General features: G+C 41.8%; 1 protein-coding gene across 2 annotated transcripts; it reads left to right on the top strand.

The window, feature by feature from the left end:
- Positions 1-10,429: 10,429 nt before the first annotated feature.
- On the top strand, positions 10,430-16,501 carry LOC110491303 (transcription factor 20). 2 transcript variants are annotated; one of them, XR_005036430.1, is made up of 5 exons: positions 10,430-12,831; positions 13,205-13,298; positions 15,266-15,315; positions 15,703-15,869; positions 16,026-16,501. XR_005036430.1 is itself a non-coding variant. In XM_036946076.1 (5 exons), the coding sequence occupies exons 1-4, from the start codon at positions 10,591-10,593 to the stop codon at positions 15,748-15,750; spliced, it is 2,433 nt and encodes an 810-aa protein (XP_036801971.1). In that variant the 5' UTR covers positions 10,430-10,590; the 3' UTR covers positions 15,751-15,781; positions 16,026-16,501. The 2 variants fall into 2 exon arrangements, 1 of the variants encoding a protein (XP_036801971.1); XM_036946076.1 differs by having other exon boundaries at positions 15,703-15,781.
- Positions 16,502-27,332: the final 10,831 nt, after the last annotated feature.

Here is a 27,332-nt window from a genome sequence, read left to right as displayed (position 1 = left end):
TGTTCAGTTTGAGTGTTTTAATCTACTAAACTGGGTTAATCTTTCTCCAAAACGATTTTAAACGGAATTATACACCGCAACACTTTCCTCTCAAGGGCCCCAGTCAAGTAGGTTTCATTTTCTGTCTGCTATTTAATTGATCAATGGCCCAGAGAGAACACCTACAGGGCCTATTGAAAGTCTACACAGCCCTCGCACATACTTCACATTTTACCTCCTTTAAAATTAAAAGGAATTCAATTGGATTTCTTTCCAACAGAGCTACACAATCTCCACCGTTTCAAAATGAATGGAAATTAGACATTTTTCCAAATATTTTGCACTACTCAAGATGTACAAGTAGAGTTTGGCAGTGTTCAGTAGGAAAACACTAGTTTCCAGTAATCAGGTAGAGTTTTGTACTAATTGATTGTTGGTAGTAAATAAGTTGTCAAAATACAGCCGGAAGACAAAACAGGAAGTAGTTGGTTGTTCCCTAGCTACTGTTTTTGACAATCCCTGAATTGTAATCATCCATCGTCATCCTGTTGTTAGACCTTCTATATAACTTTTTACAACATCAGAAAGATTGCTTAACAAAACAGTTTGCTGTTGTCATAGAGACGTTGTCATGGAGATTTGGGTTTAGCCCAGCTGTTTGCTGGCCCCATTGAAATGTAGCTACTGTATGTAGCCTCTGTTTTTGTCATGCTAGCTAATAAGTATGTGTTTTTATGCAAATATACAGTATGTTCATATTGGTATACTTACCTATTCCACTAAACTCTTTTGACATGTTGCCAAGTAGGTCTTTGAAATATGGTGGCCATTGTTGGTGAGGTGAACATTGCTTATCAAATGTTTTTCTGTGTTGTCATATGTGACATCTTGTTAGCAGATGTTTGATAATGGCTTATAATTGGTTGTCTCTTGGGCTTGTCTAAAAGGGTACACGGTTTAGAAATGTGAACGCAACAAAGAGGATCTGAAGATACAGTAAGTCAAAGCTGAATGAAAACCTCAAAGGGTCGTTTTAATACCCTGCGATCTATACTCCTCCGTAAACTGGTCATCTCTTTCGCAAGACCCACCGGTTGATGCTTATTTATAAAACCCTTAGGCCTCACTCCTCCCTATCTGAGATATATACTGCAGCCGTCATTCTTCACAAACAACACCCGTTCTGCCAGTCACATTCTGTTAAAGGTCCCTAAAGCACACACATCCCTGGGTCGCTCCTCATTTCAGTTCGCTGCAGCTAGCGACTGGAACGAGCTGCAACAAACACTCAAACTGGACAGTTTTTATCTCAATCTCTTCATTCAAAGACTCAATCATGGACACTCTTAGTGACAGATATGGCTGCTTTGTGTGATGTATTGTTGTCTCTACCTTCTTGCCCTTTGTGCTGTTGTCTGTGCCCAATTATGTTTGTACCATGTTTTGTGCTGCTACCATGTTGTGTTGCTACCATGTTGTTGTCATGTTGTGTTGCTACCATGCTTTGTTATGCGTTGCTGCCTTGCTATGTTGTCTTAGGTCTCTCTTTATGTAGTGTTGTCTCTCTTGTTGTGATGTGTGTTTTGTGTGATATTTATATTTGTATATATATATTGGTATTTATTTAAAATACAAGGCACGAGGCCTTTTGCGTTTTGGTAGGCCCTTATTGGAAATAAGAATTTGTTCTTAACTGACTTGTCTCGTTAAATAAAAAATACAAAAATTAATGTAAAGTGTTGGTCCCATGTTTCATGAGCTGAAATGAAAGATCCCAGAAATGTTCCATACATGCAAAAAGCTTATTCCAATAAAATATTGTGAACAAATTTATTTACATCCCTGTTAGTGAACATTCTATCCTTTGTCAAGATAATCCATCCAGCTGACAGGTGTGGCATATCAAGAAGCTGATTAAACAGCATGATTGTTACACAAGTACACCTTGTGCTGGGGACAATAAAAGGCCACTGCAGTTTTGTCACACAACACAATGCCACAGATGTCTCAAGTTTTGAGGGAGCGTGGAATTGGCATGCTGACTGCAGGAATGTCTACCAGAGCTGTTGCCATGGTATTGAATGTTAATTTCACTACCATAAGCCGCCTCCAACATCGTTTTAGAGAATTTAGCAGTAAATCCAACTGGCCTCAAAACCGCAGACCACATGTAACCATGCCATCCCAGGACCTCCACATCTGGCTTCTTCACCTGTGGGATGGTCTGGGGCAGCTGATGAAACTGGGTTTGCACAACCGAATCATTTCTGTCCAGTTTTGAGTTTCAGGGAAACTAATCTGCGTGCTCGTCGTCCTCACCAGGGTTTTGACCTGACTGCAGTTCGGCGTCGTAACCGACTTCAGTGGGCATATTCACCTTCCATGGCCACTGTCACACTGTAGACGTGTGCTCTTCACAGACAAATCCTATTTTTAACTGTACCAGGCAGATGGCAGACGGCGTGAATCGTGTCGTGTGGGCGAGTGGTTTGAGAATCCCATTTTTAGCTGTACCTGGCAGACGGTGTATATGGCGCTGTGTGGGCGAGTGGTTTGCTGTCAACTTTGGGGTATTTCTGTCTGTAATAAAGCCTTTTTGTGCAGGAAAACTCATTCTGATTGCCTGGGCCTGGCTCCCCAGTGGTCGGCATAAGCCCTCCCAGGCTGCGGCCCTGCACAGTCATGTGAAATTCGTTGATTATGGCCTAATTAGTTTATTTAAATTGACTGATTTCCTTATATGAACTGTAACTCAGCAAAATCTTTGAAATTGCATGTTGCATTTAGATATTTGTTCAGTACAGATGCAACAATTGAAGTTGTTTCTGTCAATAAGCTCGATGTTATTTGATGTGTGCAAACTGTCTTCCCTTGACACTTGTTTTGGGTCCAGGACCATTCACAGTTGAGCTCACTCAGTTTAGGTCAATGTTGATTGGCTATTATTTTATTTTAAAAAAAATTATCAAAGGAGGACAAATGCACACTGGCTCCCTTGCGTTCAATCCTGGCAACAATATCATACTATTTTGGACCAGACAGCATCAGATAAATGGCCTACACATACAGAGACAGAGGGGTGCTGTTTGGCTCGCTCCGGTGCTTTCTAAAGTGAAGTACTGTACATTCAGCCTCTTGCGAATTTAAGGAAAATTATGAAACACAGAGAGATGAAAGATACATTTTCTTTTATACTTTTTTCCTTGGTAATTTTTTTGGGGAAGACGGGATTCCCTTGGCATCCATGAATACATGCCACTGTGAGATGATGACTTGAAATGAAATAATAAAATGCTCAAATAAAACTGTAAAATAACTGAAATATTTTATTAAAGTAGTGTGAATAAATTGTTAAGTGACAAGCAGTAATGGGAATTCACTACCATCATGGGACGTTTATTCATTGTTTTATTCTGTGTTACAGCATTCAACCCAAATAATCCGGAGCGGCAGGGTGGTGTGGTTAGCGCGTTGGACTAGTAACTGGAAGGTTGCTAGTTCAAACCCCCGAGCTGACAAGGTACAAATCTGTCGTTCTGCCCCTGAACAAGGCAGTTACTGTTCCTAGGCCGTCATTGAAAATAAGAATTGGTTCTTGCCTCGTTAAGTAAAGGTAGATAAATAATCAAAACCTAATTCGATAACCATGATAACGTTTTAATAATAGAACCGAACGGAACCTCAAAAAGCAACAAAAAAATTTTTTACTCGTCGGCACTAATGGAAATGTCTGTAATATATTATTAATATATGACTCAGGACAAAACAAGTTGTCTCACTCGAGTAAAACGATATACAACATTGATGTATTGAACTCTTCCGTTTTAATTTTTTCCTTATTATTAACAACAAATCCTTACAAAAAGTACATGGGGGAACACAGTGTCGTGTCTTTGGCTATGCCGGATTAAGTGATATGACAAATCATTTCTCCGTAATTAATATTACCTGATTGAGCTAATCATGTAAATGTAATTAACTAGAGAGTCGGGGCACCACAAAATAATATTTATAGATCTGTTATCTTCCGAATAAACTCTTAAAGACCTAGTAATATTTTACATCAATAGCAGTCAATATTAATCGTCACCCTAATTCAGTCTCATCTGAAAGTTGTAAATTCTTGGTTATCTTCACGAACCCTGGCTAACAAGTTGAATCAGCAATACAAAATTGGGTTTAATTATTTATTTACTAAATACCTAACTAATCACACAGAATTACACATACACATAATTAATCAGAACTTGATTACAAATTACGTAATAAAGGAAAACGTCCCTAGCGGGCAGGACATATATGACAGCTTGTTACACAAAAGAAAGGGGGCTGGGTTTGAGTGAAAGAGCGGGAAGACTGAGGAACAAAGGCAAAGCTGTGCTATCGTAAATACAGTATCTTATGCATTCTAAATTACCGCCCATTTGGAAAAGGAAAATGCAATAAATATTTACTCTGAGCTGCACTTCAGTAGGTTGGTGGTAGATGGAAGGCCGTGTTGCCCAACCGAGTCCTTTGTCCTTTGACATTTGAAGAATGTCTCTGGTGGTCAATTGGATACGTTGTAGTAACGTCGTTGTGTGATAGACGGGATACTCTGTCTGTTCCTTCCTAACCCTCGTTTGCAGCTGCTGTTGCTAACTCAACGGCTAGGAGGTATCACTTCTGTAGTGAATAAGAGTTCAAAGTTCATACCATTCGCAACCAAAGCTCATGCTGATGTTGGCTTCGTTCTGTAGTTATTATCTGAACCATTCTGACATCGGACCGTCGTCCTCACATCCTCGGAACAGCAGGTTATATTGTTGTCAAGGCTTTATATAGGAAGGGAGAGGAGGGCGTGTTTGAAATGTTTTATAGCCCATGTCCCTTCACAGGGGCGGGCCACTGATTGGGGCGGGCCACTGATTGAGCAGAGCCCTAACCTTATGAAAACCCAAATCTCACATTTTAGAAGCTAAAATCACATTTCAACCCATCACGAATCATTTAATATTCAAACATTTAAATTGAACAACAATTCCATGTGAATCCGATAACTCTGATGTGTAGACTTTCCACTGTAGAGTTTATGTCATCTTATCATTGATGAGAATGTCTCAGATGGCAACCTAACTGACATCATATTCATTAAGTACCACCGTATATGTTCAATTGGTCGGTTTCCCAGAATATTGTTAATTTCCCCCCACCTTCTGATGTTCCCAGAATCTCTATGTTAACCAAGGTGTTTGCAAAAGTAACATCAGTAGGGTAAAGAGAGGAAAAGGGGGGGGAGATGTATTTATGACTGACATAAACCTACCCCCAGGCCAACGTCATGACAACAGGTCATAAGGAATATACAAAGGACAATGGTCTAGGGGTGGGGCTGGGGGCGGGGCTAGGGGGTACAATATGACATTACACAGGACCTTAAGTGGCAAACACACGTTTATCATTCTAACAGCTTTTTTGTTGGCAGAGTATTTAAATATTTTTGTAAGGTAAGAAAAATGTGGTGTTTTGTTTTCTAAACTCACATTTGTGAATATGAAATTTGTCCAAAAGAATAATGAATTAATTACATAGAAATAAGTTAAAACAATTTTATCTTAAGTAAAGAATCCAGGCAGTACATCTCTCCAGAATAGTGTAAAAATCTTAATAAATGTGTTCAATTACAATCTACTGATGTCTTGACACAGATTCCTTACATGAATATAGTGCCAAATAAGATGAAAAACCGTTTCTGGATGGTCATTCCAAAATGTACAATTTGAATGTATGTTGAATGTATGTTTTTTTAAACTTCTTCATATAGTGGTTGGATAATATTTATGAATAATTTAAAAAGAAACTTCCTTCATTTTGTTAATAATTAGGTATGTGTATGGCAACATCCACACTGTTTGATACAGACAGTATCAATAAAACCATTCCAATAAGGCACAACTTAAGGTATATAGCGGAGTTCCCCAACTGACGGCACGGGGGCCGAATTTGGCCCGCGGGTGGTCTCATTTGGCCCCATGTTTTCTGAGCAATAAATACAAATAAAATATGTATTTTTATTTTTGTTGGACATAAAATTGCAAAACACTAAATCAGCTCCAAGTGATTTTAATTTAGAGAAATATGTTCAAGTATTCCAGCACATAATGTAAGAAAGGTTTGAAATTATTGTTTTAGACAAATATTATGTGTTTGGGCTTCTTGCGGTCAATTTGCAGTCTACAAATTATTTGTAATTTGGGTCCGACCCCCACCATCCACGCAACAACAAAAAAATCGTCCCTCAGCTGAATCTAGATTATGATCCCTGGTATACAGTGGGGCAAAAAAGTATTTAGTCAGCCACCAATTGTGCAAGTTCTCCCACTTAAAAAGATGAGAGAGGCCTGTATTTCCATCATAGGTAAACTTCAACTATGACAGACAAAATGAGAAAAAAAAATCCAGAAAATCACATTGTAGGATTTTTAATGAATTTATTTGCAAATTATGGTGGAAAATAAGTATTTGGTCAATAACAAAAGTTTATCTCAATACTTTGTTATATACCCTTTGTTGGCAATGACAGAGGTCAAACGTTTTCTGTAAGTCTTCACAAGGTATTCACACACTGTTGCAGGATTTTGGCCCATTCCTCCATGCAGATCTCCTCTAGAGCAGTGATGTTTTGGGGCTGTTGCTGGGCACCACGGACTTTCAACTCCCTCCAAAGATTTTCTATGGGGTTGAGATCTGGAGACTGGCTAGGCCACTCCAGGACCTTGAAATGCTTCTTACGAAGCCACTCCTTTGTTGCCCAGGCGGTGTGTTTGGGATCATTGTCATGCTCAAAGACTCAGCCACGTTTCATCTTCAATGCCCTTGCTGATGGAAGGAGGTTTTCACTCAAAATCTCACAATACACGGCCCAAGTCATTCTTTCCTTTACACGGATCAGTCGTCCTGGTCCCTTTTCAGAAAAACAGCCCCAAAGCATGATGTTTCCACCCCCATGCTTCACAGTAGGTATGGTGTTCTTTGGATAAAACTCAGCATTCTTTGTCCTCCAAACACGACAAGTTTAGTTTTACCAAAAAGTTATATTTTAGTTTCATCTGACCATATGACATTCTCCCAATCTTCTTCTGGATCATCCAAATGCTCTCTAGCAAACATCAGACGGGCCTGGACATGTACTGGCTTAAGCAGGGGGACACGTCTGGCACTGCAGGATTTGAGTCCCTGGCGGCGTAGTGTGTTACTGATGGTAGGCTTTGTTACTTTTGTCCCAGCTCTCTGTAGGTCATTTACTAGGTCCCCCCGTGTGGTTCTGGGATTTTTGCTCACCGTTCTTGTGATCATTTTGACCCCACGGGGTGAGATCTTGCGTGGAGCCCCAGATCGAGGGAGATTATCAGTGGTCTTGTATGTCTTCCATTTCCTAATAATTGCTCCCACAGTTGATTTCTTCAAAACCAAGCTGCTTACCTATTGCAGATTCAGTCTTCCCAGCCTGGTGCAGGTCTACAATTTTGTTTCTGGTGTCCTTTGACAGCTCTTTGGTCTTGGCCATAGTGGAGTTTGGAGTGTGACTGTTTGAGGTTGTGGACAGGTGTCTTTTATACTGATAAGTTCAAACAGGTGCCATTAATACAGGTAACGAGTGGAAGACAGAGGAGCCTCTTAAAGAAGAAGTTACAGGTCTGTGAGAGCCACAAATGCTTGTTTGTAGGTGACCAAATACTTATTTTCCACCATAATTTGCAAATAAATTCATTAAAAATCCTACAATGTGATTTTCTGGATTTTTTTCCATCATAGTTGGAGTGTACCTATGATGAAAATTACAGGCCTCATCTTTTTAAGTGGGAGAACTTGCACAATTGGTGGCTGACTAAATACTTTTTTTGCCCCACTGTATAGATACAACATCCTGTTGAAACAAGACTTGTATAGCTCTACTGTTGAATGGACCAAGAAAAAAACGAATCTTTCCTACTGATGAGTCAACTGGGATAATCGTATGTTCTGAGGGTCAAGTCTTGACACGTTCCTGAATAATAAAGCAATACCGGAGGGAATGGCATCTAGTCTTGCAAAATCTTTAGGTGTTACAGGGATCTTGTAAAGTGATAACAATTCCTTATGATTAAGTAAAAGACCCTCTGCATTTACAAGTTGGCTTACCAATAGGATATTATTTCGGTAACCAATATTCTAAAAACAAAGAAATATTTTTATACAATATGTTCCGATTATTCCAAATAATATCTGTGTGGAGAAAAAGTATGCTTATAAATGAAGGACCATGACAAGAATACCTGCCGATGAAAAGCAACTCCGCCAGCTTTCGTCCGAATGACAGACAGTATATGAAGTTTCGTTGTTTCCCAAACTCCCATAATGCTTCACTGTGATTGCCAGGCTGAGAGCTGACAAATGCTGTTCTTGAAATGTTGCGCAGTTTACGCGTGTTCGGGAAAGTGCAGGGGTATTTGATCCTGTTTACTGACACAAATCTAGTTCGGGGTTTTAGGGTACAAGAGTTAGATTGGCTCTTGACCAAGATGCTGGGTGGGACTCACTGTTGAATTGGACGTTTGTAAAAGCCCCACACTCCTTCCTGTTTGGGTAAGTTTCAGTCTCCGGCAGCGTAATATGCTCGCTCATTTGTTTCATACGAAGGGCCTAGCAAATTAGCTTAGCAAGCTAGCTAGGAAACCATAAATAAATCAAAGTTAATTGCTAGTTAGCTGTATCTAATAAATGCATCCCTCCACCCCTCCGTGGTCTGCGGGAAATCAATCCCCAACGCGGAATGGCAATAACCAGCATATATTCAAGGATTGTATTATTATAGCCAACAGCCAGTCACCCTTTATTTCACAATAAAATGACGTTATCCTATAAACTACAGATTCATTGGTTAGTTTAGGAGAGTATTAGAGAGGTGCAACTTTTACAAGGGACATTGTTTTGTGGTAAGCGTCTAACTACAGCTAGTTTAGTACATCGTGAACTGGTTACATTAACTAACCTAATCAAAACACGTATCCTATTTACATAGTTGGGTTAATCTGATAACTAACGAGGTAATGTTACTGTAACTCCTGTTGTCGCACGAATCATCCTTCACATTTGACTAGTTGATGGCTGGACTTGATGGAGTACAACTAAGACCGGAAGTGACGTTTCGTAACTGGTTAGGAGATCATTTGAGATCATCTTAACCCTTTCCCCAACCTTGACTAAAGTCTCCTAACCTGCAGTGTAACTTCTTCTAACCTGCTAGGAAAAAGTCACCTCCGGTTGTAGGCTGTACTTCCTAGTCAAAACTCATTTGACTGACGATTTTTCTTTTTTAAAGGGAGCTGGATTGGGACAGTCAGCTGTCATTCCAGGTTACGGAAAGTTAGCTGTAGTTGGCTAAACATAAATGTAGTTGGCTAAACATAAATAAACGAATGTAGTTAGCTAAACAAATAAACATAAATGTAGTTGGCTAAATGTATTTGTTTGTGAGAAGGCAGAGGTTCGAAGCCAGTTGGTACCTTTTTTGTTAGTTTCTTTTCTTATCGCATCTATTTTGGTGGATTTCCAGTGTCTTATATACTTCTGATTTGGCCACTTTTCCCGAGTCAGCTTGATACTGTAGCCGCAAGTACAAACGCGATACTTTGTTTGTTTACCCGTTAGTTGCAGATTCATTAAGTGGCAGGTCAACAAACGTTACATTACTTTGAACAGTAGTAATGGAAAACTAAGTGAACGCTGACAGCCAACAAAAACAATGTTAGAGGCACGTTTAGCATTTAGTTCTGACTTGTTTGCTTTCTAGTTAGCTATTTCGATATTTAGCTAGCTAAGTCTGTGATGTGCATTATCGCTAGAAGCTTGTTGTCTGTACTCTAGCTAGATAAAGTTGCAATCCACTGTTGACCAATGTGCTTGGTGATGATGGAACCCAATCTTGTCCTATATCCAGTCATGTTCTCACTTGAGGTCATCAAGATCATTTAAATTCCATGTATTTATCTAACCTTTCTGTATTTCTTCTCAATTTCAGTTGCTATGGAGCAACCGCTGGGGGACTCTGATGATTTAGAGCCACAGGACCTCTCCTCCACCCACAGCCTTCCCGCTGTGATGGACCTGACCAGAAAAGGTGAGGAATGCCTCTTGAAAGCCAACTCCATGGATGCCCTACGGGTGGTCAAGCCTCCCAGCTGGTACCCAAACTTCCCTGTGACTGACCACGACCACAGGCTTCAACCAGTAGACCAGACCCAGCCAGACAATGCCTTCTCCAACACTACAGTCACTCTCTCATATGTGAGCCGGTCTCATGTCTTCTCCCAGCATCCCTCTCTCTCCCAGCATCCCTCTCTCTCCCAGCATCCCTCTCTCTCCCAGCATCCCTCTCTCTCCCAGCATTCCTCTCTCTCCCAGCATTCCTCTCTCTCCCAGCATTCCTCTCTCTCCCAGCATTCCTCTCTCTCCCAGCATTCCTCTCTCTCCCAGCATTCCTCTCTCTCCCAGCATTCCTCTCTCTCCCAGCATTCCTCTCTCTCCCAGCATTCCTCTCTCTCCCAGCATTCCTCTCTCTACGGTGTCCCGTCGATCAGCAGCTTCTCAACAATGGATGGCTACCTGCAGCAGGTGGATAGGCCTCTGGGCTTAGCACCTCGGTCGGAAATGTTTGACTCTATCCCTCCAGCCCAGGTGGTGGGTGAGAATGTCGCAGGGGTGTGTCTGATGCAGCAGTCTCATGAAATCAATGGCCATCGAGTTGCCAGTAACGGAGGAGTGGAGAAATACAAGCCTCAACAGAGAGGGAGTTCAATGAAACGCACTCTTTCTCAGGACACAGTCAACAAAGGATTGCAGAATGGCCAGGGTAGTAGCAGCTGGTCCAACTCTGCCATCTGTATCGATTCCTCCCCAGAGTCTCTCACTACAGACATGGAGGATGGTCAGAGGGCTTCAGAGGTTCTCTTTCTCATCTCTAGAACAGAGGAGCCAGTCCTGATGCAGGACAGCAGGAGTCCCAGGGACCTGTGTTCTCCGAAAAGGGACTATATCAGTCCTCTGGAGGACCCGGTCTCTCCCTCTGTCTCACTGGACGACGTAGAGGATGGGCTCATTCTGCCTCAGCCCTCCTGCTCACCCTGTGCATACAATTATTCACCAGACGACACGGCTGATACCTGCTGGGATGAGCTGGGGAGAGGAGGACCTGGGCTGTCTGCAGTACAGGGGACAAGGTCTAATGGTGAGAATACACCAAGGTTAGATTACAGCAAGGACTTCCAGCAGCCAGGACATAAACCCAAGGCAGCTTCGGAGCCTATTGTTGATTTGACAGAAGACGAGAGCACTGTGCCAGAGGTTTCAGAAAATAAACCCAAGCAGACCGCTGCTACTCACCTGAATGGTAATGTCAAAGTAGAGCAGAGGACTTCTGAGAGGAAACAACTCCCCCCTCGCTCTGGCAGGGGAACCAGGCTAGAGGCCATAGTGATGAATATAAACCCTAACTGGTATAAAGTATCTACTAAGAAGCCCAAGTCTCAGACAAATCCCCTGACCCAGAGCAGTCCATCTGAAGCCGGTGTTAGTCCTAACGAACAGACCTCGTTTGTAGTGAAGAAGAAGGTCCAGAATAAAGCAGAGTCTAGCTGTGAGGGAGAGACTAAAGTACAGGCGGCAGCCTCACTGACCGGTCATATGGATAACATTTACACAGGCCGTTGCATAGAGTCTACCTCAGATTCGGAACATGCCCATTTTTCGAAATACCCACACAACCACCGCACATCTCCGATAACCTCCAGTCTGCCCTTTGCTCCAGACAAAGATTTAGAGAAGGAGTCGGAACACAGAGAGTCATGTCCCGAGCCCTCCTCTGAGGTGGATTTACTGACTGTATCGCCGTCACTTAAAACATCTCCAAAGAAACCCGGGAAGAATAAAGCTGAAACTACAAGCAGCGAAGCAGCTGCTCCCAGAGCCAAAACAAGGAAGGCGACCCCTGCTCCCAAGAAGAAAAGGAAGAAACCCAGACTGGATCAGTCCTCAATATTCTCCCCTCGGGAGCCTGAGATCAAACTGAAATACATCAACTACAAGGAGGAGAAGAGGGACATGAGGGTGGACACGTTCTCTCCTTTCATCCACATAGAGCATAAGCCCTCCTCCACCTCCCCCGCCAACTGTACTGTCATCAACTACCCAGAGGAGGAGAAGCCCAGGCAGAATGGCCAGGGGCAACAGCAGGCTGGAAGTTCAGGATCCAGGGGTTTCATCCCAGGGGCTGTACCCTCCACTTCCTGCCTCCAGCTGGGCCGCATCTCCACCCACAGCCAGCACCACAGCTCCCTGGTTTGCTGCCTGTGTGGAGGCTCGGCTAACGCCATGGACCTTGGGGACCTCCACGGGCCATACTACCCTGAGGGATACAGACCCAGCACTGAAGCCCTAGCTAGCAAACCAGGCCTCAAAGAAGAGGAGGATCTCAGTGACTCTGACTCATCCTGCAGCGTGAGAGGCCGGGGTAGAAAGTGTGCTCGGCCCCCGGGGGTCCCCTGGCCCCACAAACCTGACCCCCGGCTGAAACGGGAGGGCCTGCTGGGGAGGTGGACCAGTGACAGCGACCCCTCAGGCAGCCCTGGAGCTAAGAGGGGCAGGCTTGAGGCTGGGCCTTCGCTAACATCTGGGTCCAGGGCAGCAGTGGATGACTGGTACGTTCCCCCGGTGGTGCCTCTGGACCAGTGTGAGTACTGGCTCCACGAGGACTGCAGCATCTGGTCTGCAGGTGTGTTCCTGGTGAAGGGAAGGGTCTACGGCTTGGAAGAGGCAGTCAAGGTGGCTCAGGAGACGGTAAGTGTAAATCCTGCAGGATAAAAACACATTTTTATTGATGTATGATTTGGGGTGAATATATAGTGATCCTCCATGAGGACTATGTCATGAGGACTATGTCATGAGGACTATGTCATGAGGACTATGTCATGAGGACTATGTCTGCTGTTGTAACCTTCTGTTTACCATTTTCACATTTAGTTCATATGTAACAGTGCTACAACTCTGTCAAACAATGTCAAATCAAGTTTTATTGGTCACAAACGCGAGTTTAGCAGATGTTATTGCGGGTGTAGCGAAATGTACCCGCAATGTAAACTACTATAGCAGCTTGTCTTTGGTCTTGGCCCGCAACACGAGAAAACCAATTCATTGTATTTCATGTTTTCAGACGTGTTCTCGCTGCCGTAACCCAGGTGCCACGTTGGGCTGCTTCATCAAAGGATGCCCCAACAAGTATCACTACAGGTGTTCTCTACAGTCAGGTGAGTCTCCTCTGTCCTTATCCCTGTCCCCTACCGGGACCATTGGGTGAGTCTCCTTGTCTCACAGATGTGTCTTGAGACTCGATTTGATAGAAAATGTCATTATTTGAGACTTGACTTCGGAGCGTCAAGACTCTGAACTTATTTTGTGGCACAGTCTCTGTGGATAACTCTACTGATCTTTTGGTACGGCCTATGTAAAAAATGATATCTTTGTCATTTTTGTTGTGCATAATAGGAGCATGTATGCATTGAAATAGGCTACGTGGCCTGCGTGCCACACTTTGGAGTCAGTACATTGAATAACATAATCATTGTTCCATTTTATTAATGGTGATTATTCATAAGCAATCTATACTGAACAAAAATATATAAACGCAACGTGCAACAATATCAACAATTTCAGTGAGTTACAGTTTCATCTAAGCAAATCAGTCAATTGAAATAAATAAATTAGGCCCTAATCTATGGATTTCACAGGGCAGCCATGGGTGGCCCCCACCCACTTGGGGGCTAGGCCCACCCACTGGGGATCCAGGCCCAGCCAATCGGAATAAGTTTTTCCACACAAAATATTTTGTGTTTATTACATCCACATATACTCTTCAGTTTCATCAGCTGTCTAGGTCGCTGGTCTCAGACCATCCCATAGGTGAAGAAGCCTGATCTGGAGGTCCTGGGCTGGCGTGGTTACACGTGGTTACACGTGGGATCTGCGACCTAGCTAACTGGTCTGTAACCTGACTCGTTATGTCTAGGGATCTGCGACCCAGCTAACTGGTCTGTAACCTGACTCGTTATGTCTAGGGATCTGCGACCCAGCTAACTGGGTTGTAACCTGACTCGTTATGTCTTGGGATCTGCGACCAAGCTAAATGGTCTGTAACCTGACTCGTTATGTCTAGGGATCTGCGGCCCAGCTAACTGGTCTGTAACCTGACTCGTTATGTCTAGGGATCTGCGGCCCAGCTAACTGGTCTGTAACCTGAATGAATGTGCATTTATGTGAGAAATCATGCGACCAGGTGTTGAATATACATGTACCCAGGGAGAGAGGAACTTTACCTTGGTCCAGGGCCAGCTCTGTTTCTCTTGACCTCTAGGTCGGCCAGTCCAGGATTATTTGTTCAAACATAAATATGTCCAAAAAGGGGAATTTAATCCCAAACGAAAGACTCAAAACAAAAGGAAAGGCCTTCGGTCACATCAAACACAAACAGCAGCCTCACGGCTTGCCAGCTGGGATACTGACTGGCTGTAATTGGCAGCAGCGGATGTGCTAGACCCAGTTACTGCCCCCTGGGGGATGGAGTGTGAAGTGTATCCTGGATCGTGTGTTTGTCTGTGTCCTAACACTAACCTCCCCCTTCCTATATTATAACACTAGTACTGTGTTTGTAAAACGGTAGCGTCACCCCGTGTGTTTGTGTGGAGGCTCTATCTGTAGCCGGTTGATGTGTGTGTGGAGGCTCTTATCTGTAGCCGGTTGATGTGTGTGTGTGTGGAGGCTCTTATCTGTGCCGGTTGATGTGTGTGTGGAGGCTCTTATCTGTAGCCGGTTGATGTGTGTGTGGAGGCTCTTATCTGTAGCCGGTTGATGTGTGTGTGTGGAGGCTCTTATCTGTAGCCGGTTGATGTGTGTGTGGAGGCTCTTATCTGTAGCCGGTTGATGTGTGTGTGGAGGCTCTTATCTGTAGCCGGTTGATGTGTGTGTGTGGAGGCTCTTATCTGTAGCCGGTTGATGTGTGTGTGGAGGCTCTTATCTGTAGCCGGTTGATGTGTGTGTGGAGGCTCTTATCTGTAGCCGGTTGATGTGTGTGTGGAGGCTCTTATCTGTAGCCGGTTGATGTGTGTGTGTGGAGGCTCTTATCTGTAGCCGGTTGATGTGTGTGTGTGGAGGCTTGTTCAGCTGCTGTTTTGCTATTGATCAGTCACCTTCATTGATCCAAGCATTTGTCTCCCCACAGACTGTGTCCTCAATGAAGAGAACTTCTCCATGAAATGCACCAAGCACAAGGTATGGACGGTGGATTTTAAATGAAGTGACTGCTTGGTTCGACCCTTACTAAGCCGATCTCATTCACTCACTCAGTTGCTGTCGGTGTTTTCTGTCTCGCTGTACAAAGTATTTTTGTGAAAGCGTTTGCTGGCGTGGAACTGACAATTTAGCAATCCTACCGTTTTAGGGATTTATTGTGCATCGGTAAGATGAAGTACGGCTTGCTTCATGCTGAGGCTGACTACACAGCCCTACTGCATGATGTATACAGTCCTAGAAAATCAGAATGGAAGTTGGGATTGTATTTCTCCAGCACTCAACCACTGTGATGTAGTGCATAGTACACTGTTCCCCTTTGGTTTTGCTGTGTGTTACTGGGATTTACTGTCTGCCCCCCCCCCCCAGAACAAGTCGTTCCAAGGCCTTCCTGGGAGCAGAAGAGACAACCGGTGACACAACCAGAAGACAGACTTGATTACACATGGCTAGTTGTTCTCTTTTGCATTTATACATGACAACACCTTCTCTTTTCTGGTTGTTGTCCACTTTATTTCAGCATTACTGACCTGCGTGTGAGTCACACATCTGGTAGTGTTTTTACATATTCTAACAGTCTTCTTTGATCACAATGATGGGAATAGGATATTTCTGTTTTATATCCAAATTGCTAAATGTTATGTCTTTGTTTGAAAACAATATGTATATATATTTTTTTTCTTCTGTTCCAGACGTCTTTCATCTGTGGCGTTACGAGGGGGTTTCTCCTGTGAACCCGGTAACTGTGGCAACGCTGCAACTGTCCTCTGGATTGACAGCTGGGCTGGGGGCGGAATGCAAACACCCACAAACCTTAAACTGGCTTTCTGCACCTCTGCTACCTTTCCTGTTATCTTCACCACATAAAGCACTGCGAAGACTAAGCAGGAGACCAAGGCTGTCCTAATGTTCTGCCACCTCTCCTGGCTCTGGACTGACTGTCAACGGTGGGTAGTAGATGGGCCAATGACTGAACAGAAGAGTTGGGAGCAGGGCCCAATGCCAATGTCACTATTTGATTGAAGATAGCACGTGTTTAGCTTATGGCTAAACACGTGCTATCGCTTTAATTATTTATTAGGAAAAAGGATTCTCTCCCTTTTTTTTAAATTGAAATGTTGATAAAATAATTGGAGATATTTAATTTTATAAAGCTTTTTAAAGTATGTAATTTATATTTGGCTTATTTATTTTTGGGGGGATCTTGTGGCTTTAGTTTTTTACTTTGCAATTGACCTGGAGGTGTGTTTGGATGCATCGAAGTTATGAGTAAGAACCACAACGCTGAAGACGGCACTTGGTAGAGGAGCTGGTGGTCGTATAGTGGAGGTGTGGAGACTGGTGCAGAATGGTCTAGTATTCAGATCGACCACAAGTTTATCGACAGAACCATATCTGATTACAATACAGGTACCTGAGATCTATTCATAAAGACCATACTTTACTACATGGGATGAAAAATAAAGCCAGATTCTGAGGGTGTGACGAGCCATTTAACGGATTTTACTTGCTCTTTTTTTTTTTCTTCCCTCATTTGATGGTGATATAAATAATTGAGGGTTAACTGTTTCTTACCTGTATCGTACATTCATTTTGTGAATGTACTTCCTCTACTGAGGGATGTTGCCGAAAGCACTTTAGCGTATAGAACTGTTAAATCACATAAAGTTAAGGCGTGTATGCATAACCCTCACCAAAGTGGACTCACCCTGGCCTGTAGCATCTAATCCACCACTCGCCCCCCAACATACAGTGCATTCAGGAAGTATTCAGACCCCTTGACTTTTTTTCCCACATTTTGTTACATTATTCTAAAATTGCCAATGTCAAAGCAAAAACAGTTTTTTTAGACATTTTTAAGAATGTATTAAAAATGAACTGAAATGTTACATTTCCCCACATCGTGATGCCGCCACCACCATGCTTCACCGTAAGGAAGGTGCCAGGTTTCCTCCAGACGTGACACTTGGAATTCAGGCCAAATAGTTAAATCTTGGTTTCATCAGACCAGAGAATCTTGTTTCTCATGGTCTGAGTTTTTAGGTGCCTTTTGGCAAACTCCAAGCGGGCTGTCATGTGCTTTTTTACTGAGGAATGGCTTCCGTCTGGCCTCTCTACCATAAAGGCCTAATTGGTGTAATGCTGCAGAGATGGTTGTCCTTCTGGAAGGTTCTCTCATCTCTACAGAGGAACTCTGGAGCTCTGTCAGTGACCATCAGGTTTTTGGTCACCTCCCTGACCAAAGCCCTTCTCCCCTGATTGCTCAGTTTGGCTGGGTGGCCAGCTCTAGGAAGAGTCTTGGTGTTTCCAAACTTCTTCCATTTAAGAATGATGGAGGCTACTGCGTTCTTGGGGACCTTCAATGCTGCAGAATTTTTTTTGGTACCTTTACCCAGACCTGTGCCTCGACACAATCCTGTCTCGGCGCTCCTCGGACAATTCCTTTCGACCTCATGGCTTGGTTTATGCTCTGACATATACAGGTGTGTGCCTTTCCAAATCATATCCAATCAATTGAATTTACCACAGGTGGACACCAATCAAGTTGTAGAAACATCTCAAGGATGATCAATGGAATCTGGATGCACACGAGCAAAATTGGGTCTCATAGCAACGGGTTTGAATACGTATGTAAAAAATATATTTCTGTTTTTAATTTTTAGTACGTTTGTAAACATTTCTAAAAGCCTGTTTCTTTGTCATAATGGGTTATTGTGTGTAGATTGGGAATTATTTGACATTTTAGAATAAGGCTGTAACGTGGATAAAGTCTGAATACTTTCTGAATGCACCGTAGTCGTTAGTATCATCAGTACAGAGAACTTGTTTGTTTCATTTCCTTGACACCATGGCTTTATCGATCTCGCTGATGTGGCTGTCAGAGACTAACGTGATTGGTCCACACATCTTCATTACCAGTCATGTGCTCTGAACTTTCCTCGGCTGTTTTTACTGGGGCTCATTACATTTTTTCTTGAATTACATTTACAAAGATAGTAGTTCAAGCCAACACTCCCATTACCCACAATACCTTTCACATGCATCATATGTTTAAACAAGGGCACTGTTTTTTTTTTTATGTTGTTTTTATGTATATCAATTGATTGTAAACTGACTTGATTTTAGATCACCTCATCGTCTGTAGAATTCCACTGAGTATAGACCCGTAGCGCTACGGTCAGTCTCTAGTTTCTAACTGTCTACCACATGTTTGGGTTTACATGATCCTTTACCGGGTAGCAGTTGATTTTAGTTAGCATGGTCATGTTCAACCTTCTCCTTTTCATCTGTCTGGCTGAAGTCCTCTCTCTCTCACCTGTTCTCTTCTAAACTACTCTGTCTTTCTCCTCACCAGCTTTGGTGCAGGGACAAGTCTTCTGTTGCATCAACACAACTAACCAGGATGTTGTCTTCTGTTGCATCAACACAACTAACCAGGGCAGCTACCCTGCTCCTTCTGCTGTAGATGTCAACAGCAGGTCTGATAGACCTGTACATTTAGGAGATGTCACTGTGGTTGTCTGGTGGTCGTTGTCTCTGTTTGTGCTTTTCCGTTGTGGCAATAGGGGCGTTGTGTTTCTGTCCGAGTCCTGTGAAGTCAGTCTGTCTGTGTACAGGGAGCCCAGAACAGCAGTGATGGTGAATTTTACAGCAGGCCCACTCCTTGGGAGAGGATTCCCTACACAGCAGGAGATACACATGTGTGTTCCAATATCCACACTTATATAGCACCTGGAATAAAGCAATGTATTGGGTATGTGTTCTAAGTGGTATTCTAGTATAGCTACACATCAAAAACTATTCTACCTAGCAACACGGCTGTCTTTTTTTCCCCCTCTCTCTCTGTTTTTGTTCTCTGTGCTGCAGGGAAACAGGTTTGTTTCCTATACTGAGCTAAATGATCGCCAGCCACTTTCCTAATTGCTGCTGTTGCTGCTTTAATCAAACCGATGCGTTGTACCATATGACTTTTGGACTTCTATTTTCATGGTTGTGAAATGTGTTTTGGTTTGTAATGTTGTTTCCGTGTCTAAATCTCAGGGCTGAGTCTCTCTAATTATTCTAATGATATTATTTATCACATATTGACCGACTGGAGCAATGTTAATATTGAGTTGCACCCCCCCCCCCCCCCCACCCCTATGTTGACTCCATTGTGCCCCACTGTTGTGTCAAGTTGACTGGCTGGTGGACCATTCATGATAAACGGGAAACTGTTGAGTGTGGAAAAACCAGCGGCGTTGTAGTTCTTGACACAAACCCGGTGCACCTACTACCACACCCCCGTTCAAAGGCACTTCAATCTTGCCTCTTGCCCCGTCACCCTCTGAATGGCTCACAAACACAATTCATGTCTCTATATTTGATTTGATATATTGTCTCAAGACTTAAAAATCCTTTAACCGGTCTCCTCCCCTTCATCTACACTGATTTGAAGTGGATTTAACACACTGACATTTTAAGGGATTTATAGTTTTCACCTGGATTTACCTGGTCATTCTGTCAGGGAAAGAGCAGGTGTTCTTAATGTTTTGTGTCCTCAGTGTAAAGTCTACTGGTTAAAAACCTTTTCCCCTTTCACAGTTCCAATGCCTTTATCTGTGTTGTCAACCAAAACACCACTGACTGACGTTTCGACAAGGACTGCCAACGCGAATGTCACTTCTCATCTCTCCTTTTTATTTTAAGGCAACAATACAGATGCTCTTTTGTACTTTGTGGCTTACCTCAGCGTAACAGAGGTAAATGTAACTTAAATAAATATTTTGTAAAAACCCCCTTTTTTTTGTGTGTAAGTCCTGATTTTATTAGTAACGTTTAAATAGATCAAGCTTCTCATCGTCTTTAGACTCTCCCCAAGTCCGTATCTCCTGCAGAGTACAGGCACATCTCTGAGTCCAGGTGTAACGGATGTGAAACGGCTAGCTTAGTTAGCGGTGGTGCGCGCTAAATAGCGTTTCAATCGGTGACGTCACCTGCTCTGAGACCTTGAAGTAGTTGTTCCCCTTGCTCTGCAAGGGCCGCGGCTTTTGTGGCTCGATGGGTAACGATGCTTCGAGGGGTGACTGTTGTTGATGTGTGCAGAGGGTCCCTGGTTCGCGCCCGGGTCGGGGCGAGGGGACGGTCTAAAGTTATACTGTTACACAGGGAACAAACTCGCACCATCATTCATTCCAACAAGATTTGTAATTTTATTGTCGACTAATCGGAGCTTACAGGGAAGACCGTTGTATTGCAAAGACAGAATCGGACACAAGTTCTAGAGCTGTGTTCCCCTACTCACTAAAACGCCACAAAAATCATGATGCCGTGTCAAAATAGGTCACTGGACAGAAAAACAAAAAAGACCTCCAATAAACAACGTCCAACACATTACGTCATGATAGTTTCGCGCAAACCTCCATGTCCAACTCGTATATTACCTACAGCAGTGGTTCCAGCCTTCGGTCTTGATGATTACTTTAATCAAGTTAGTGCTGGGCTAGAACAAAAGCCTGCACACCCAGTGGGTCCTCAGGACCAGGGTTGGTGAACACAAGGTCATAGGTTGTCACAAGATGTAATCCCCCCCCCCCCAGACACTAATCTAAGGTTAGTTGGGAGGGTTTCACCCTTGGATAAGGTGAGGATTTTAATGGTAACTTATGCCTGGAGCATGGTTGAATTCAACACTACCACAACTGGCTAAAACCTGTACTGAACAGTTCATTATTGGAAGTTGCCAGATGAAAAGAGGAAAGTAACTTTACTTCAACATTCATACACCCAAGTGTGAACAACAGAATACTACAGCTGTGACAGCAAAACAGAAGATGGGTTTTCCACCACATACGGATTCATGCAAATATGTCTGGAAATCGCAACACACAACAGTTTTTTTTTTTTTTTGTGTGTTGTTTTTTTCTCATCTTTTTTTTTCTTCTGTCTTTTATAATGACTAATTCATCACTCTTTCTTGTGACGTTTTGCTTGGCAACGAAGTGATACTAAAACCAATCCTCCCCAGGTTTCCCTTGTAACTGAAATGGGGAATTTAGGAGCTACTGAAACACTTGATCAAAAATGCATGAGTTTGTGAACTATCTATTCCAGAAAGTCTCCATGGGATTCCAGATGCATCTGTATCTACAGTATGTAATGCATCTGTATCTACAGTATGTAATGCATCTGTATCTACAGTATGTAATGCATGAGTTTGTGAACTATCTATTCCAGAAAGTCTCCATAGGATTCCAGATGCATCTGTGTCTACAGTATGTAATGCATCTGTATCTACAGTATGTAATGCATCTGTGTCTACAGTATGTAATGCATCTGTGTCTACAGTATGTAATGCATCTACAGTATGTAATGCATCTGTATCTACAGTATGTAATGCATCTGTGTCTACAGTATGTAATGCATCTGTATCTACAGTATGTAATGCATCTGTATCTACAGTATGTAATGCATCTGTGTCTACAGTATGTAATGCATCTGTGTCTACAGTATGTAATGCATCTGTGTCTACAGTATGTAATGCATCTGTGTCTACAGTATGTAATGCATCTGTATCTACAGTATGTAATGCATCTGTATCTACAGTATGTAATGCATCTGTGTCTACAGTATGTAATGCATCTGTATCTACAGTATGTAATGCATCTGTATCTACAGTATGTAATGCATCTGTATCTACAGTATGTAATGCATTAGTTTGTGAACTATCTATTCCAGAAAGTCTCCATGGGATTCCAGATGCATCTGTATCTACAGTATGTAATGCATCTGTATCTACAGTATGTAATGCATCTGTATCTACAGTATGTAATGCATCTGTATCTACAGTATGTAATGCATCTACAGTATGTAGTTCACAAACTAATGCATTATCTCTTCCAGAAAGTCTCCATAGGATTCCAGATGCATCTGTATCTACAGTATGTAATGCATCTGTATCTACAGTATGTAATGCATCTACAGTATGTAATGCATTTACAGTATGTAATGCATCTGTATCTACAGTATGTAATGCATCTGTATCTACAGTATGTAATGCATCTGTATCTACAGTATGTAATGCATCTGTATCTACAGTATGTAATGCATCTGTATCTACAGTATGTAATGCATCTGTATCTACAGTATGTAATGCATCTGTATCTACAGTATGTAATGCATCTGTATCTACAGTATGTAATGCATCTGTATCTACAGTATGTAATGCATCTGTATCTACAGTATGTAATGCATCTGTATCTACAGTATGTAATGCATCTGTATCTACAGTATGTAATGCATCTGTGTCTACAGTATGTAATGCATCTGTATCTACAGTATGTAATGCATCTGTATCTACAGTATGTAATGCATCTACAGTATGTAATGCATCTGTATCTACAGTATGTAATGCATCTACAGTATGTAATGCATCTACAGTATGTAATGCATCTGTATCTACAGTATGTAATGCATCTACAGTATGTAATGCATCTGTATCTACAGTATGTAATGCATCTGTATCTACAGTATGTAATGCATCTGTATCTACAGTATGTAATGCATCTACAGTATGTAATGCATCTACAGTATGTAATGCATCTGTATCTACAGTATGTAATGCATCTACAGTATGTAATGCATCTGTATCTACAGTATGTAATGCATCTGTATCTACAGTATGTAATACATCTGTATCTACAGTATGTAATGCATCTGTATCTACAGTATGTAATGCATCTGTATCTACAGTATGTAATGCATCTACAGTATGTAATGCATCTGTATCTACAGTATGTAATGCATCTGTATCTACAGTATGTAATGCATCTGTGTCTACAGTATGTAATGCATCTGTGTCTACAGTATGTAATGCATCTGTATCTACAGTATGTAATGCATCTGTATCTACAGTATGTAATGCATCTGTATCTACAGTATGTAATGCATCTGTGTCTACAGTATGTAATGCATCTGTGTCTACAGTATGTAATGCATCTGTGTCTACAGTATGTAATGCATCTGTGTCTACAGTATGTAATGCATCTACAGTATGTAATGCATCTACAGTATGTAATGCATCTACAGTATGTAATGCATCTGTGTCTACAGTATGTAATGCATCTGTATCTACAGTATGTAATGCATCTGTATCTACAGTATGTAATGCATCTGTATCTACAGTATGTAATGCATCTGTATCTACAGTATGTAATGCATCTGTATCTACAGTATGTAATGCATCTGTGTCTACAGTATGTAATGCATCTGTGTCTACAGTATGTAATGCATCTGTGTCTACAGTATGTAATGCATCTGTGTCTACAGTATGTAATGCATCTGTGTCTACAGTATGTAATGCATCTGTGTCTACAGTATGTAATGCATCTGTATCTACAGTATGTAATGCATCTGTATCTACAGTATGTAATGCATCTGTATCTACAGTATGTAATGCATCTGTATCTACAGTATGTAATGCATCTGTATCTACAGTATGTAATGCATCTGTGTCTACAGTATGTAATGCATCTGTATCTACAGTATGTAATGCATCTGTATCTACAGTATGTAATGCATCTGTATCTACAGTATGTAATGCATCTGTATCTACAGTATGTAATGCATCTGTGTCTACAGTATGTAATGCATCTGTGTCTACAGTATGTAATGCATCTGTATCTACAGTATGTAATGCATCTGTATCTACAGTATGTAATGCATCTACAGTATGTAATGCATCTACAGTATGTAATGCATCTGTGTCTACAGTATGTAATGCATCTGTATCTACAGTATGTAATGCATCTGTGTCTACAGTATGTAATGCATCTGTGTCTACAGTATGTAATGCATCTACAGTATGTAATGCATCTGTATCTACAGTATGTAATGCATCTGTGTCTACAGTATGTAATGCATCTGTATCTACAGTATGTAATGCATCTGTGTCTACAGTATGTAATGCATCTGTGTCTACAGTATGTAATGCATCTACAGTATGTAATGCATCTGTATCTACAGTATGTAATGCATCTGTGTCTACAGTATGTAATGCATCTGTGTCTACAGTATGTAATGCATCTGTGTCTACAGTATGTAATGCATCTGTGTCTACAGTATGTAATGCATCTGTGTCTACAGTATGTAATGCATCTGTGTCTACAGTATGTAATGCATTACATACTGTAGATACAGATGCATTACATACTGTAGATGCATTACATACTGTAGATACAGATGCATTACATACTGTCGATACAGATGCATTACATACTGTAGATGCATTACATACTGTAGATACAGATGCATTACATACTGTAGATACAGATGCATTACATACTGTAGATGCATTACATACTGTAGATACAGATGCATTACATACTGTAGATACAGATGCATTACATACTGTAGATGCATTACATACTGTAGATACAGATGCATTACATACTGTAGACACAGATGCATTACATACTGTAGACACAGATGCATTACATACTGTAGATGCATTACATACTGTCGATACAGATGCATTACATACTGTAGATGCATTACATACTGTAGATACAGATGCATTACATACTGTAGATACAGATGCATTACATACTGTAGATGCATTACATACTGTAGATACAGATGCATTACATACTGTAGATACAGATGCATTACATACTGTAGATGCATTACATACTGTAGATACAGATGCATTACATACTGTAGACACAGATGCATTACATACTGTAGACACAGATGCATTACATACTGTAGACACAGATGCATTACATACTGTAGACACAGATGCATTACATACTGTAGATGCATTACATACTGTCGATACAGATGCATTACATACTGTAGATGCATTACATACTGTAGATACAGATGCATTACATACTGTAGACACAGATGCATTACATACTGTAGATGCATTACATACTGTAGATCAGTAGCTCTGGATCCTAAATCTGATCGGTGAGATGGAAACAGAGCATCGACAGCCTACAAACACAACACATTGAACCAAAACTAGCCGTTATTATAGTTCAGTCTGGTTTCTAGCCCTAAGACATCTCGAGAGGTCACAACGATTATTGACTTCGGGATATAGCGCAAGAAATTGCGGTACAGCAAAGTTCCACATCACAACAATCTTGACGTAACTTTTTGTAAAGCCAGTTCAAATTTTCCATGAAGATATGTTTTAGTTACTTGTCATGCAATTTAAATAAACCATTTAAAAATGTAGATCTTCAATGTATTTTTCTGCTTGAATTTAAAATGTGAAATAATAAACAATACACCATTCGTCAACATTGAGAAATGTAAAACAAAACAACAATCAAATAAATGAACTAAAATATGTAAAAAATATATTTTTCTGCCATGAAGTAGATACGTGTCTGTTAAGGCAGGGTTTTCCAAACCCGATCCTGCTAAGTGCTAAGGCGAAAGCCAAAATATACACCCGGGGGGGCTCCAGGACCGCGTTTTGGAAACCCCGTGTTAAGGGGTCAGTGATAAAGTGTTGGACATCATTAACAGCTATCTGAAACCCCGTGTTAAGGGATCAGTGATAAAGTGTTGGACATCATTAACAGCTATCTGAAACCCCGTGTTAAGGGGTCAGTGATAAAGTGTTGGACATCATTAACAGCTATCTGAAACCCCGTGTTAAGGGGTTAGTGATAAAGTGTTGGACATCATTAACAGCTATCTGAAACCCCGTGTTAAGGGGTCAGTGATAAAGTGTTGGACATTAACAGCTATCTGAAACCCCGTGTTAAGGGGTCAGTGATAAAGTGTTGGACATCATTAACAGCTATCTGAAACCCCGTGTTAAGGGGTCAGTGATAAAGTGTTGGACATCATTAACAGCTATCTGAAACCCCGTGTTAAAGGGTCAGTGATAAAGTGTTGGACATCATTAACAGCTATCTGAAACCCCGTGTTAAGGGGTCAGTGATAAAGTGTTGGACATCATTAACAGCTATCTGACACCCCGTGTTAAGGGGTTAGTGATAAAGTGTTGGACATCATTAACAGCTATCTGAAACCCCGTGTTAAGGGATCAGTGATAAAGTGTTGGACATCATTAACAGCTATCTGAAACCCCGTGTTAAAGGGTCAGTGATAAAGTGTTGGACATCATTAACAGCTATCTGAAACCCCGTGTTAAGGGGTCAGTGATAAAGTGTTGGACATCATTAACAGCTATCTGAAACCCCGTGTTAAGGGGTCAGTGATAAAGTGTTGGACATCATTAACAGCTATCTGAAACCCCGTGTTAAAGGGTCAGTGATAAAGTGTTGGACATCATTAACAGCTATCTGAAACCCCGTGTTAAGGGGTCAGTGATAAAGTGTTGGACATCATTAACAGCTATCTGACACCCCGTGTTAAGGGGTTAGTGATAAAGTGTTGGACATCATTAACAGCTATCTGAAACCCCGTGTTAAGGGATCAGTGATAAAGTGTTGGACATCATTAACAGCTATCTGAAACCCCGTGTTAAGGGGTCAGTGATAAAGTGTTGGACATCATTAACAGCTATCTGTCTGTTTCCAGACAGGAGGCTCTGGAACATCTTGGCTTGCTGTCAATGGCAGAATATAGTTCTCTGTAAAAATGGATCAAAATGAATGTCTTACTCTTCTCAATCTAGTGGCTTTGAATGATCCGATATTAATGTGTAGCACATCATTGGACTAAATCTAAATTATAAACTGTAGAGAGCATACCTCCATCAAACTCAGTGATTTTACCAGATCCAGCTGTTGCCGCAGTATTCATTTTCCTGTTCAAAAAGTGTTGCAAAATTGGCAATCTGGCACTAGAGCGCGTGTCAAACTCATTCCACGACGGGCCGAGTGTCTGCGGGGTTTTCCCCTCCTCCCTCGTACTTGATTGATGAATTAAAGTCTCTAATTAGTAAGGAACTCCCCTCACCTGGTTGTCTAGGACTTCATTGAAAGGAAAAAACAAAAACCTGCAGACACTCGGCCTTCCGTGGAATGAGTTTG

The sequence above is a fragment of the Oncorhynchus mykiss genome, chromosome 16, assembly GCF_013265735.2.
Source record: "Oncorhynchus mykiss isolate Arlee chromosome 16, USDA_OmykA_1.1, whole genome shotgun sequence".
In the NCBI taxonomy this organism is placed as follows: domain Eukaryota; kingdom Metazoa; phylum Chordata; class Actinopteri; order Salmoniformes; family Salmonidae; genus Oncorhynchus; species Oncorhynchus mykiss.
Note: the sequence above shows the minus strand (reverse complement) of the source record. Positions and strands in the feature narration are given on the sequence as shown.